Genomic DNA, 13,592 nt, shown 5'->3' on the forward strand with positions numbered 1-13,592 from the left:
CATAAATTTAGATTTGATTTTCTTAATGCTGACTCCGCCATAGATGTGAGCAACACTGTTAGTAGGCTCAAACAATCTTTTAACATTTTACCAGTATTTTAGTATACATCTCTATTTTGTTGCATGAATTGAAGTGTACCATATTACTTCATGTGAATGGTTTTAATTAACTATCAAATAAAGATTATATATGTGTGTGTAAGGTTGATTGTATCAGTATCCATCTCAAACGTGGGCAAGATGGGCCTCGTGTAATTAGAAGTCTTATGAAGCATTTCTGCATAAAGGGCAGTACAAAGAAAGTTAATCACAATTCAGAAAACTGGAATACCCTGGTAAAATACGCTCAAACAGCTCAATTTATCCCATGTAATGTTATAAAAAATAAAAACATATAGTATCTAAAAGGTAAGAGACAACAACTGCACACCATAAGAAGAAAAACGTTCTTTTAATTGAGTGTAAACAGAAATATACAATTTGTAAGAACGTATGTGCTTCATTAATTTTTACAAGCGATACCACAAGTTGGGCAAGGGCATATGATCGTAACTTACAAAACAGTAATTTTCCAACATTTCATTAGAGAAACAATGGTACGTTTTCCATTACAAACATAAAAACAAACAATTTGGTTTATATGGAATTTTGGAGAATAGAAAATGTTAATGTATGAGTATGCGTCTTTTAAATTATTTTGCGGATTATTTCCTGGCTCCCCTTAAGGAGCGGGAATTGGCAAAGGGAGCACATCTGGATAAAAAACAACACAAATAAATCGCTCATATTAAAAATAAATCAGAGAGACTACACACCATCATCACATCTGGTCCGTGCTCAATTATTCAGATATGCTGAATGTAAGTAACCAAAGAAGAGAGAAAAGGACTTGACTATCAGATCACCGCATCAAATAAATGATATCTGTGGGTGATGTGCCTTAGCTACAAAAGCTGCTTCTTTCGCTACCATTCTCAGATGTGTTTGTATTAGTTCCATGTTAGGAGGAACTCCGTTTGACAATCAGCACTATGGGTCCCAGTCATAGGTAACAGAAAGGAAACGATTCAGCAGGAAAAAGGTAATGGAAATGGCAACTCGTTTGTTTCGCTCATCATTAACCGACAGCTCACAAAAAAACAAGAATAACTGAGCAAAGTTCATGCACTCTTTTCGAAGAAGCAATGGGATGCAGGGCACCTATACAGTAAAACTCAGAGGTCTCCCTTACTGAAAGTCTTCCTTCATTTCGGGGACAAGTACATATGGTACATGGGAGTGACTCCATTAATTCAAGTGTTTCATGTTAACAGCTTGTGAACAGCAACATAGAAAAACGTCTCGATTGTGCTACCTTCGTTGCTCTCATCATCGATAGGTGGGTATCCTTGGCACACGAAGAAAACTGCGTTATGGTAACATCATCAACACTGCAAGCACTAACACGAGTGGGGAGTCGACACCCACTCCTTCAGAGGCACAGTCCCTATGAAGAGAGCATCATTCATAATAAACCTTTTGTTTTCTCTGTTCACTGGCATATTCCCAGGTACTTGACTTTCCTATCAGTGTAAGGTAGTATAAAGGGTTCCGATATAAAAATAGGTCCAAAAGTAATAAAAACGTGCGCTAAAAATAATAGGGGATATTCCAAATGAGAAACTCTGAATCATAAAATCTCTTTGGATTAAAAACTGCATTAAAATCTTTAATATGCGTTGCTTTTTTGTTATACTTCACAGTGAGGTCTAGAATTAATTCTGTGTAATTAAATTCATGCTAGCCCAAATAGATCCGGCCTCCCATTCTTCATCTATTTACGCCCATGGGAAAATTCTCAAAAAATGGTCCACTGAAGCACTTGACATTTTAAGGTAGAGTTTACAAAGATTCTGAGGTCTAAGTTCATTGACCCTGAACCCGAACTGAGTAAAACACTAAATTGATGTTTCTATTAATTCCTTGAGCAGTGCTTTTGTTCCCTTTAAAGTAGAAGTGTAAGAGACTAGCAGGTGTGTCAATGTAAAGGGGCTGGGTCTCAGAGAATCTGTTGGAACCAAAAAACAGGCTTAATGTACATGTGTGTTTCTTGTTTCCATCCGATTACTTGGGCCAAAAAATCTTATCCATGTTATCTTAAAACAGAGCATTCACAATAAACAGAAATCACACAGATGAAAAAAATCAACTTCTCAGCAGGTGTTGTATGCACAGTCGATTTCTCTGGTCTCAAAAAGGAAACTGCATGTTGAGATACAGTACGCAAACAGATTTTTAATTCGTAAAAACCACACAGCTTCCCATTCCAGCTTAGTAAATATGGCTTGAAGCATTTTTTAAACCTAAATGGGCACTATATTTCTATGTTTATGTTATTAATCATCTATTGTAAGCAACAATTAAGCATGGCCTGCCTTTTAAAAATATGATTACAGCTAAAAGGACGAGCATTTTTCTTTTTTACATTTTTTTAACAAATATAACCACTTCCCAAAATAGTATTCAGCCTTTAAGAAAAATAAATGGCGGGGTTATGCAGGTAAGCTTCAGAAATCATGCTAAGTGCAGGGCCATGAAAAGTAGGTGAATGACTGTGTCAGGGCAATTAGAGCTGCACCATGCTGCACTGTACAGTGCCACTGTCAAACCTAATCTGGGCACTCATGGGCAACACACAATCCAAGCTACAGCCCACAGGAAGCAGAGCCAGTGAACCCATATTGCTTTGACAGTTGCACTCATCTAGAAATAATCCAAAACGCTATTTAGATGTATACATGGCGACCTTGTGCAGTATGAAGAAAACAATCTAATGAGGAACTGGGAAGCTGCATGGTGAAAAACAAGTAAAAAGGCCATGTCTGCGAAGGAGCGCGTTTGGTCTGCAGGGTCCCCCTCACAACTCTTCATGCTTTATTCTGTTGGATCGCCGGGTTGGGGTTGGCTTGACTTTAGCATTCTTTGCCTCTAGAGCTTCTGTAAAGAACTTGAAGATGGAATGGAAACTCTTCCAGGAGGTCAGTTCATGGCGTTCGGTACCTGGAAAACAAAAGAGAATGCGTTTGTGTATGCTGGGCCACTGTGCCAACAATTTTTAGTTATGACCAGCGCTTACATGGAAATTTAGAAGTGCAGCTACTCTTTACCCTGGAGTATCTACTTACTACTGAGAAGTGCCAGAACACTCTCAGTACGAGTAATGTACCAGTGCTAAGAAGGGCAGACACGTTCCCTCTCAAATTAGAACCTGACAGTCCCTGCCCACTTAAAGCACAGGTTAGAACTGCATACGTGGAACATTTTTTTTGACTGAGCACTCCTAGATTTATAGTATGGGTATCGAAATTAACAGGTGCTTTCAGGTATCTAATATGTTTTTGAGAATATGGTTTAGCACACGTTGGCAGAAATTCTAAAATGCCTAAAGTAGAATATACAAATTTGTCCCAAATAAAAAATATTAGAAGCAAGCTGAAAAGATACGGCTGCATCAACAACTTTTTGGTTGCAAATAGGTTTCTTCCAAAAATGTGTCTGACAGAAAATTCAATTTGAAATGTATCACAAAGTTGCACCAATATGAAGGTCAAAGATCGCACAGGTTGCGAGCGACACTGCTGGATGGTTAGCCCACAATCCCAACTGCCTCTGCCTCATGAATTTCACAAGTCAGCAGGTGTCACTCTGGAGGCGGGCTCTGATGACTTCTGATCGCCTCTCACCACTGTCTGGGGATTCCCTACTGCAGGGAGCTCTGGACGATTCCGCTCATAGAGTAAGCGCGGCAGCTTGTGAATGAAGCCCCTCTCCTGGCAAGCACTCTTTTTCTATGGGGGACACTTCGAGACACAACAATCACACATGCTCGTCAATGATGAGTGGAAGATCAACTACAATTCATTTTAGTATGTGTGTGGTTTTGTATATCAGGGGGAACGACGAGTTTCTCCATATTAAAGGAGGTACAGGCGTTAAAGGCCAGTACCAGTCGTTACCTTTCTGAAATTACAAACCAGGCACGTAATAGATTGAAAAATGCGGGACATTTCTCCAACACCTTCTTCCATTTAGTGCAAAATCTACAGTAATACCTAAACCACAGCCGAGTTCTTTCTATGTCCATTTTCGGACACCAAAGTACCTCCTCGTACATGACTCCAACAATGCAATAAGCCACAAGATTCCACTGATCACATAAAAAGTGATCGTTTCTGACAGGAGGTGTCACGTCTTGCTTCTTGCTGGGTACACCAGGAATGCTGCACGGACAGCTAGAACTCTCAGAATGTATGCCATATATTTTATACTTTGACACTGGTTTATGTTAATTCTTTATTCAGTAATAGTAGGTCATTGCTATGGTTACTTTACAATGGTGCAACACTTCTCCCTCCCTTCAGCTATTCGCTTAGTCCTGGTATCCACATTTGTTGCTTAGCAACAGTTTTGTGACAGTATCACAATCTGGTAGTGCAACAATAAAGACATTTGAGGAAGAAGGGAAACGCAGCAAAAGATGAGAGGGAGACAATACGTGTGTGCGCGCGAGTCTGTACGCATGACCGCTGCACATAGCTGAGCCGAAATCGAGTACTTTATTTTACAAACATTTTATGAAATAGGGCAATCATCGTTTCTAACCACTTGGAACAATCAGGTTAAACGATGAATATAAGAACATGTATTGTAATATCACATCTCTGCCAATGGAGTAACTGTAACTTCTACGTGTACATATATTCCCTCTTTACGTCAATTTGTTTATATATAGAAATATGCGTATGAAAGGTCAGGAGGTTAAGTAGTGCTAACTATTGCAAGGATGCCTAGAAGGATCGAACAATAAAGTGTGCTAGTAAGGCACCAGCTTACCTTGGCGACCTTCACTTAAGTGATAACATCTTGAAAGTACCGCCATGGTGCACACTGCTGTTTTAGTCCGTGCGGCACCCACCGTCTTTATGCTATATATAATCGAGTTGCAGTAGCTCACATATGCGCATTGAAGACTACGCATTCACACAAGTATACTCTGTATATGAATACATATATAGGATGTGCCACACGGCCAAGTCATCGCCAAATGCTGCACTAAACAACAGCCTGTACTGTAACTTAACACCGAAATTGGTGCCCTACTTATGAAATGCAGTCTGTCTGTCGTGGTAAATACCACTGTTTGTATATGGTGCCACCAATACTGATAATATAGCTAGGATAAGTTCATCAATCCCTTGCCAGAAAATGAAGGTTTTGACGCTTACGTTTTAACCGAAATGTTACACTTCGTTGCAAATGTTGCACTGCCCTGGTCTGTGCCATGGTGCACATTTAAGTGGTCAGTATGCTTTACCATAATGAATGCACTGTCCCCAGAGCAGCCGCAAACTCGCAGCGGATTAGTAAGAGGCGGGCAGGCAGGGTGAAGCTAGCAGTGTGCCTTTCACTGTACAGCCGACAGCCACTGTCCATTCGAAAGGGAGGAGCATAGATTAACTTGCAGGTGGGCGCAGTGCGAGACTGCACCTTCTGTGGAGAAGTGTGGCTCAGGGGTTAGAGGCGGCAGACCCGGAAGCTGAGATCGGCCCTGGACCAGGGTTCAATTCCCTGCCTCGGCGGGTCTTGGGCTCAAAAATTCCACGGACTCGATAATTCTCGCTCCGGTGCCTTCTCGACTCACGGGTTCACACTCTGCGACTCTGGGCAATAGCTTGCTTAATCTCCACAACGGCCCCTCGCGGCGGGATGCCTGGCTTTCACCTTGTGGATACCCTGCCTTCTCGACTCACGGGTTCACACTCTGCGACTCTGGGCAATAGCTTGCTTAATCTCCACAACGGCCCCTCGCGGCGGGATGCCTGGCTTTCACCTTGTGGATACCCTGCCGGGGTTATCTCACAGGGGAATACCAGGACGGGTTCCCTAAGCAAGCGCCGGGAAACCCTTTGTGGGTAGCTGTGCGCTATATAAGCTCAAATACATTTACATTTACATACAGGGTGTTCTTTCCCCCGTCTGAAGACCACCCTCGGCCCGCACACTGACTAAGCCCACCTCTACGTGGCATGCGGTCAGCCAGCCCTCTTTGCCTCTGTGCTTGTGCCTATAATATGAAGCAGATGCAAAGAATGTTCTCGTTTGCACCACTCCTCCAACGCAAGTGAGGGAAATACCCGGCAGAGATGGCGCTACATGGGGCCTTGCACAATCTGTGTCATAGAAAGGCCGCACATTTGTGTCAGCCCCTCTTCTGTAATACAAAAGTGGCTCAGGGTGTAAAAATGAGGTGCGCGCACCCTCTTCGCTCTTGGGACTCTTCTGATAATAACAGAAGACATCAACGAAATGGGGGGTGGATCGAAGTGGTGCCATGAGAGACAGATAATGTGCTGGGCTTGATTCCTAAAGGTTTAATACCGATTTATGACTAACACAGGTCCTCATCTATTCTGCATATGAGTAACATTAAGCACAGCCCTAGATGTCCAGTTCGTGTGGATGAAGCTAAGTTCATGCATTTGGGTTGTTACTTCCAAATGTGAATCAGTTCAGAAGAAATAGGGCAAAAGTAGAAAGCTAAATAAAGGTATGTTTTCCTTACTGGATTTGTAAATCCAAATTCGAACATGTGGATAAAGGAATTCACAACTATATGTACAGAAAAGAGAGGGAAAAAAAATCACAATTTAATTAGACAAAGCAAAGACCGTGCACAGTAAGTACTAGAGACTGTGGGGTCACTCAGGCCCTGGAAGCATATGCAGTGGCTCAGCTCAAGGGGTTCTGCCAGGCCAAGGTGTGTTCAACAAGGGAAGTGCCAAGAAGGCAGAGTTGCAGAAAGCCTTGAGAGCATGCGCAGAGGCCCACACAGAAGTAGATGAGGAGGGATCTTTGTCTGAGGAAAATTCAGAGCAGGACATGACAGAGGTTCTCGACATGCAGCCTACAGAGGGCGAGAGCAATTTCCTCCCAGGACCAGTAGTCCACTCTAGAGCAGGCAGCAGTGTCTCCTCAAGGAGCCTGTCCTCAGAGGAGCTGGTGGACAGGAAGGGGGAGAGGAAACTAAGCATAGACCTTGCCAAGAAGAAGAAGGACAAGGAGCAGACCCTTGCCCTTGCTAAGCTTGACAAGGAGCAAGCTCTGGAGGAGAGGATTTAGGCCCAGATCTCTGTACTGGGGTGAATGTATGACATTGTTCTGCATTCTGTCCATCACCTGTGGTTTTTGAATTTGTCACCCCGAGTGGGATGGGTATGCTCAGACGTGAGTCCCATGCACTACACACCACTGGATTCAAGCAAGCCGGGCTGAAGACCGCTGGAATGCCAGAAACTGGTCCTCGGAAGCTTGTTTCCGGTCCAGGGAAGGCATGGCTTGGCAGTTCGGGCTGGACTGTTCCCATGAGGCACAGGGTCAGACTGATTTGCATATGGCCATGTCTGAACTGGGGTGGTGTGGAGTGCAAAAAAACGATGGATTTAGGCCCAGATCTCTGTACTGGGGTGAATGTATGACATTGTTCTGCATTCTGTCCATCACCTGTGGTTTTTGCATCTGGAGGAGAGGAGGCCATCCATGAAGGAATGAAAGATGGCCCATGAGCTAAACCTCGGGGAGCTGGATATTAGAGCCCTCCAAGTGCAGTCCTGCAAAAATAATAATTGTGGTAGCATACCTGCAGTTGTCAGCCTATGAAGTGTCTTTGAAAGTGCACAGGGTCCCATAGGAGTTCACGCTTAGGCTTTGGAGGTACACGCCCAAGGTGGGGAGGGACACACGCCTTACAATAGGGTTGGGGGCCCAGCCAACTACACTGCGATGAAGACCATTTTAGTCAGCAAGTTTGGATTCACACCTGAGTGCATTTTCTGGGTTATGCTGATAAGGTACTGAAGAGCTGGGTGAGAGGCTGCAAAGTTAATGATTATGAACAGTTGTTTTTGAAGGGGCACATTCTTGATACTTTTTTTTCAGAGCTGCGCCAACACCTGGTTTATCGCAAGCTTACTGACACCAGGAAGCTTGCTGAGGAGATGGACCTCTGGGTCAGCACCAGAGTGTCCAAAAAGGTATCTGGGGTAGAAAGCTTCCAAAAGGATGGTACGTGTCTCAACCAGAAGAAGGAAGGGGGAGTTAAAATACAGAGTTCTCTAAAGGCCCCCAAAACAACTCACATTCTCTTTCCTGCCACCAGAAGAAAACGTACCCTGACAAAGGTCAGCAGCCCAAGCCCATCAAGTGCTATGAGTGCAACGAGTATAGACACTACAAAAGGGATACCACGTGTCCCGGAAAAAAGCACCAACTCCAACTGGTAGACAGGTTCCGGGGGTGGCTAGTATAGTGCTTTGGGAGGAGTCTGTTTCAGTTAATGGAGGGTGTTGGGGGAAGTTTACAGGGGTTACTCTAGTGCCCCTGGGTGATAGTGAGATGGTTTTAAAGATCCATGTGCCCTCAAATACTACAAAGTATAGACAATGGGTCACCATCAATGGTTAAGGTGTTGAGGCTCAAAGAGATACTGGAGCCAGTGTGACTATGGTAAGGAGTCAGCTGGTTTCCCTACAACAGGTAATTCCTAATGCATTTCACCAAGTTGCAGTGGCATACAACAGAGAGGGTCACTATCCTGTGGTCCTAGTTCCATTCGTGTGGGGAGGGGTTTTAGGTCTTTTGAAAGTTGCAGTGAACCCTGTCATTACTGTGGACTCTTTTTTAGGTAATGAGCTGGAGCACACTACCTGGAAGGAAGAGGAGCTCAAGGCTCATGTGGAGATCTAAGGGTTACCTGAGTGGATCTTTGCCCCAATAAGGTCCATGGTTGCCCAGGAAGGGAGTCAAGAAGGGCTGGAACCTGGAATAATGGCCCAGCCAGATGCTACGAAGGGAAAGGCAGAGGGCATAGTAATCTAGCCCCTGAATGTACTTCCAGTGAGATGGATGGGGCACCTGCAGTGACTGCCCAGTGTCCACTGAGGAAGACACTGATTCTCTTGGTGACTTCCTGAGCTGACTGGATAGCATGCTGAAGGATGACCCACCAAGGAGGAGTTCTGTAGAGGACAGTGGGAGGGCCCCACCATTAGGGGCATGAGGCAACAGGCTGAAGCCCAAGCACCAGGTGATGCCTCTGATAGTCACCACATTTACTGGAAGGACAACCTCCTGTACAGTGAGCCTAAGGCTCCTGGGCATGGGACATCAAGGGCCCTGGCGGTCCCCAATGCTACAGGGCCTTCCACCTGGAGTTGGTTCACAAGATTCCCCTGGCAAGACGCCTAGACCAAGACAACATCTTTGTAACGCTTGTATCCCACTTTTATTGGCCCAGGGTAAAGAAATCCTCAGATGCGTTCTGTAGGGCTTGTGTGACCTGTCAGGCTGATGGCAAGACAGGGCAGAGGCTAAAAGCCCCCTTAACCTGCTGCCTGCAGTTAGCACCCCCTTTGAGAGGGTGGGCATCGACATTGTAGGGCCTATGGATCCCCAGACTGCATCAGGCAACAGGTTCATCATGGTTCTGGTGGGTCTTGCAACTAGGTACCCAGACACAATGCCTCTGAGTACTACTACTATACCCACATTGGCTAAGGCCCAGAGAATTTTTACCTGAGTGGGTTTCCTCAAGGAAGTTGTATCAGACAGGAGGCAAACGTCATGTCTATTTATATATATAGTCAATGTGGAAGTAGTGTGGGGTAACATCCAGGTTCTCTACCCCTTACCATTCAGAAACCAATGGGCTTGTTGAGAGGTTCAACAAAACCCTAAAAAGCATGATCAGGGGGCTGCCTGTGACCCTGGGGAAAAAGTGGGATATTCTCTTACCAGGCTTGTTGTTTGCTTACTGTGATGTGCCACAGGGAGAAGTGGGTTTCAGCCCCTTCAAGCTTTTGTATGGGCACCCAGTCAGAGGGCCTCTTAGTGTGGTAAAAGTAGGGTGGGAGCAAGTTCCCAGGAAGGTACCCCTAGTTGTAGTGAGCTACATGCTGGCCTTCAGAAGCCAGATGGCAAAGTTACATAAGCAAGATTCCAATAACCTTGAAGTCAGCCAGGAAGTTATGAAGGAGTGGTATGACACATTTTGTACCACTGTGTAATTTCAACATGGTCAAAAAATGTGGGTGATGGAGCCAGTAGAGCAAAGACCCTCCTGGATCGCTGGAATGGGCAATAGGAGGTGACTGAAAGAAAGGGTGAGGCCACATACCCTGTGGACCTCAGGACTCCTAGGTAACCCCACATGTAAATCTCCTTAAACCACACTTTGATAATTTAGAGCTCACCATGCTGTTGGTGACTGATGGAGATGAGGAAGAGGAAAGTGAACCTCTTGGACTCTTGGACTCTAAGGAGAAGGATGGGTCTGTGGAAGGAGTAACCCTTTCTACCAATCTAACTCCTGAACAACAGAGAGTCTACCACCAAGTGTTGGGGCAATACTCTTTTCTGTTCTCCCTTATCCCTGGGACTACCCATGATACAGACACAAGGGACAACCTCCCTGTTAAGAATACATCTTACAGGTTGTCAGATAAGGTGAAGGACAGCATTATGGCTGAAGTGTCAAAAATGTAGGAGTTGGGGGTGATCGAACCCTCAAGAAGCCACCGTGGCAGTCCGGTGATTCTGGTACCAAAAGCTGCCCAGCGGGCACCACACCTAAACTGAAGTTCTGTGTGGATTATAGAGGGCTAAATTCTGTGACAAAGACTAATGTTCATCCAATCCCTCGGGCGAATGAGCTCATTGACAGGTTAGGGACTGCCCAGTACCTAAGTCCCTTTGATCTTACATCAGGGTACTGGCAGAGAACCCTGTCAGAGGGAGCAAAGGAGAGGTCAGCCTGCTCCACTCGAGAGGGCCGCTATCAGTTTGGAGTGATGTCTTTTGGATTAAACAACAGCCCTGCCACCTTCCAGAGGCTGGTGAAAAACTTCCTTGCTGGTATGGAGACCTTCTTTGAAGCTTATCTGGATGATACAGCTGCCTTCAGTAGCAGCTGGAAGGATCACCTTTTTCACCTCCAGGAAGTGCTTCAGGCTCTGCAACAGACTTCAGGCTCTTCAATCGGGGCAAGTAAGTTCTAGATAGGGCAGGGGTCTGTGGTGTACTTGGGATACCAGGTGGGTAGAAGCAACTCCTGGCCATGCCAAGATAGAAACCATCATGGCCTGGCTGCCCCCAAAAACCCAGACAGAGGTAAGAGCATTCTTAGGCCTCACTGGGTACTACAGGAGGTTTGTCGAGGGATATGACACCATTATTGTTCCATTGGCCTGGCTGATTTCGATGAAGCAGCCCAGAAATGTGATTTGGAAAGGGGCATGCCAAACTGAATTGGACTCCCTGAAGCAAGCCATGTGCACAGCTCCTGTGCCCAAGGCCCCTGATTTCTCCCAGGGGTTTATCGTTCAGACAGATGCCCGAGAGCATAGAATAGGAGCAGTACTATCCCAACTTAATGAGGAGGGCCTAGACCAACCTGTCGCCTTCATCTCTAGGAGATTACTCCCCACGGAATAGAGGTGGAGTACTATTGACAGAGAAGCTTTTGCTGTAGTTTGGGCACTGAAAAAGTTGAGGCCATACCTGTTTGGCACTCACTTCCTAATTCAAACAGACCACAGGCCCCTCGGGTGGTTCATGCAAATAAGAGGTAAGAATCCAATATTTTTGAAGTGGTCCATTTCCCTATAGGGTATAGACTTCAGGGTGGAACACAGACCAGAAGTAGGCCATGCCAATGCTCACGGTCTGTCCGGAGTTTTCTGCCTTAGTGATGAGAACTCCCTAGAGGTTGCGTAGATCTCGTCACTTTCAGCTAGGGGCATGGTCACCTGTTAGATCTGTCATGCTTAAGGTGGTCTTTCACCCAACCTTTTGACTCCCATTTTTGTTGAATCTTTTTGTTGGCCTCAGGTCTCTGAATACTTTACCACCGCCAACCAGTGCTAAAGTGTATGCGCTTCTCCCTTAAACATGATGACATTGGTATATACCTGATTGGCATATCTGTAGTCCCTTGCAAATTGGTATACCATATACCCAGGGCCTGTACTTCAAATGCTACTATTGGACCTGCAGCATTCAATATGCCACCCACAGAAGTGAGTTGGTCTGGCTGATAAATGCATGATATCAGGAGCCATGACTTTCCGCCACCTGGGATCCACCTCTAATTTCGTTGCGAGGCTAGCGGATGTTGTGTCCCCATCGGCACTTCGATATTCTAATTTCATGGTGTTTGGAGATTTGAATCTACACTTTGATACAAAGTCTTGCCCCACAGTTTCGACCATGGTTGTAGATGTGGGAGGTTTGCAGCTCCTTCAACATGTGACATCCCCACACACAGTTTGGGGCATACATTGCATCATGTCTTTTCGAATATAGCTGAAATCGTTGTTAAGCAGCCTATGCCACTTGCATGGTCTGACCATTCTGCCATCCCCTTTTTGGTCCCTTATGAGGACTCGCAAAAACGTCTTGAATTAGTCTCTGCAGTACGAGCCAGGCGATGGGTCAAAGTTACCCCTTCAGCGCTTCGTGGCGCCCTGGCTAATAACTGTCCTAGCTTAGACAGATGTACTGATCTAGCCACACACAAGTAGACACTTGGATTAATGGGGCACTGGACTAAATTGCTCATTTAGAAAATCAGACCTTTTATAGACTACGACAGTCGGATGACTTGTTTAGTGAGGAATTATTAGTACTAAAAAAGAAGTAAAAATGGCTGGAGCACCTATGGGGCAGAGAATACGACCCGCCTGTAAAAGGGATTATGAAGCAGCAACTAAAACCTATGATTGCAGCATTCAAAAGTTTTTATGCGATTTGTACACTTATAAAATTCAGGCCGACCAAAACTCACCTCATGAGCTATTCACTATGGTGAAGTCACTATTCTCCTTAGCTGCAGTCTCCGCCATGACTACACCAACAGAGCAGAGGTGCAATGCTTTGGCACAGTTCTTCCTGGAAACGGTAGTTAATATATAAGACTCGTTTCCAGTAGGAGTGAGAGACGCCCCCAGTTTAACAGTTTGGTTCAACGGGGCGGAGGACAGCTCAAGATTGCTCAGTTTCAGGTCCAGTAAATCCGAAGAACTGGCCACAATATAGGCATTAGTGAAATCAGTTTCTCCATTAGATTCAGCATCTCTATCCAATCTGGAAAGAGGACTCAAGGTGGTCCAACCGGTTTTAAGTGAGTTGATTAATAACTCCCTCAACTCTAGCCAGGTACCTGTGAGATGGTATCATGCTGTGGTGGTTCTGCTGGACCCAGCCAAGCCAGAACATTTTCGGCCAGTGTCGATATTGCTACTATTCTCTAAGATTTAGGAGAAAGCTGTTAACAAGCAGCTGTCAAACGTCATAGAAAGCTACGACCTATTACAGATGACCCAATCTGGTTTTGACCCCTCTTACAGTACAGTCAGCATTACTGTTGGCGACCGAGTTGTACCTCCAGATTCTGGACACTGGAGATTCGGTGACACTGTTGCTGTTGGATCTCAGTGCAGCGTTTAACACTATGTCCCACGTTATGTTAGTAGAAAGACTTTGAAAGTGTGGGGTATGAC

General features: G+C 45.2%; 1 protein-coding gene across 2 annotated transcripts in view; it reads right to left on the reverse strand.

Moving 5' to 3' along the window:
- Window positions 1–432: 432 nt before the first annotated feature.
- ARB2A (ARB2 cotranscriptional regulator A) overlaps window positions 433–13,592 on the reverse strand; it is a 1,549,567-nt gene continuing 1,536,407 nt past the window's right edge. For both annotated transcript variants that reach the window (XM_086960917.1, XM_086960918.1), the window contains exon 12: window positions 433–3,039. In XM_086960917.1, coding sequence (XP_086817043.1) covers window positions 2,897–3,039 — 143 coding nt within the window. In that variant the 3' untranslated portion in view covers window positions 433–2,896. The remainder of the gene's footprint in view (window positions 3,040–13,592) is intronic.

Source organism: Lissotriton vulgaris, chromosome 3_1 (genome assembly GCF_964263255.1).
Source record: "Lissotriton vulgaris chromosome 3_1, aLisVul1.2, whole genome shotgun sequence".
Lineage (NCBI taxonomy): Eukaryota > Metazoa > Chordata > Amphibia > Caudata > Salamandridae > Lissotriton > Lissotriton vulgaris.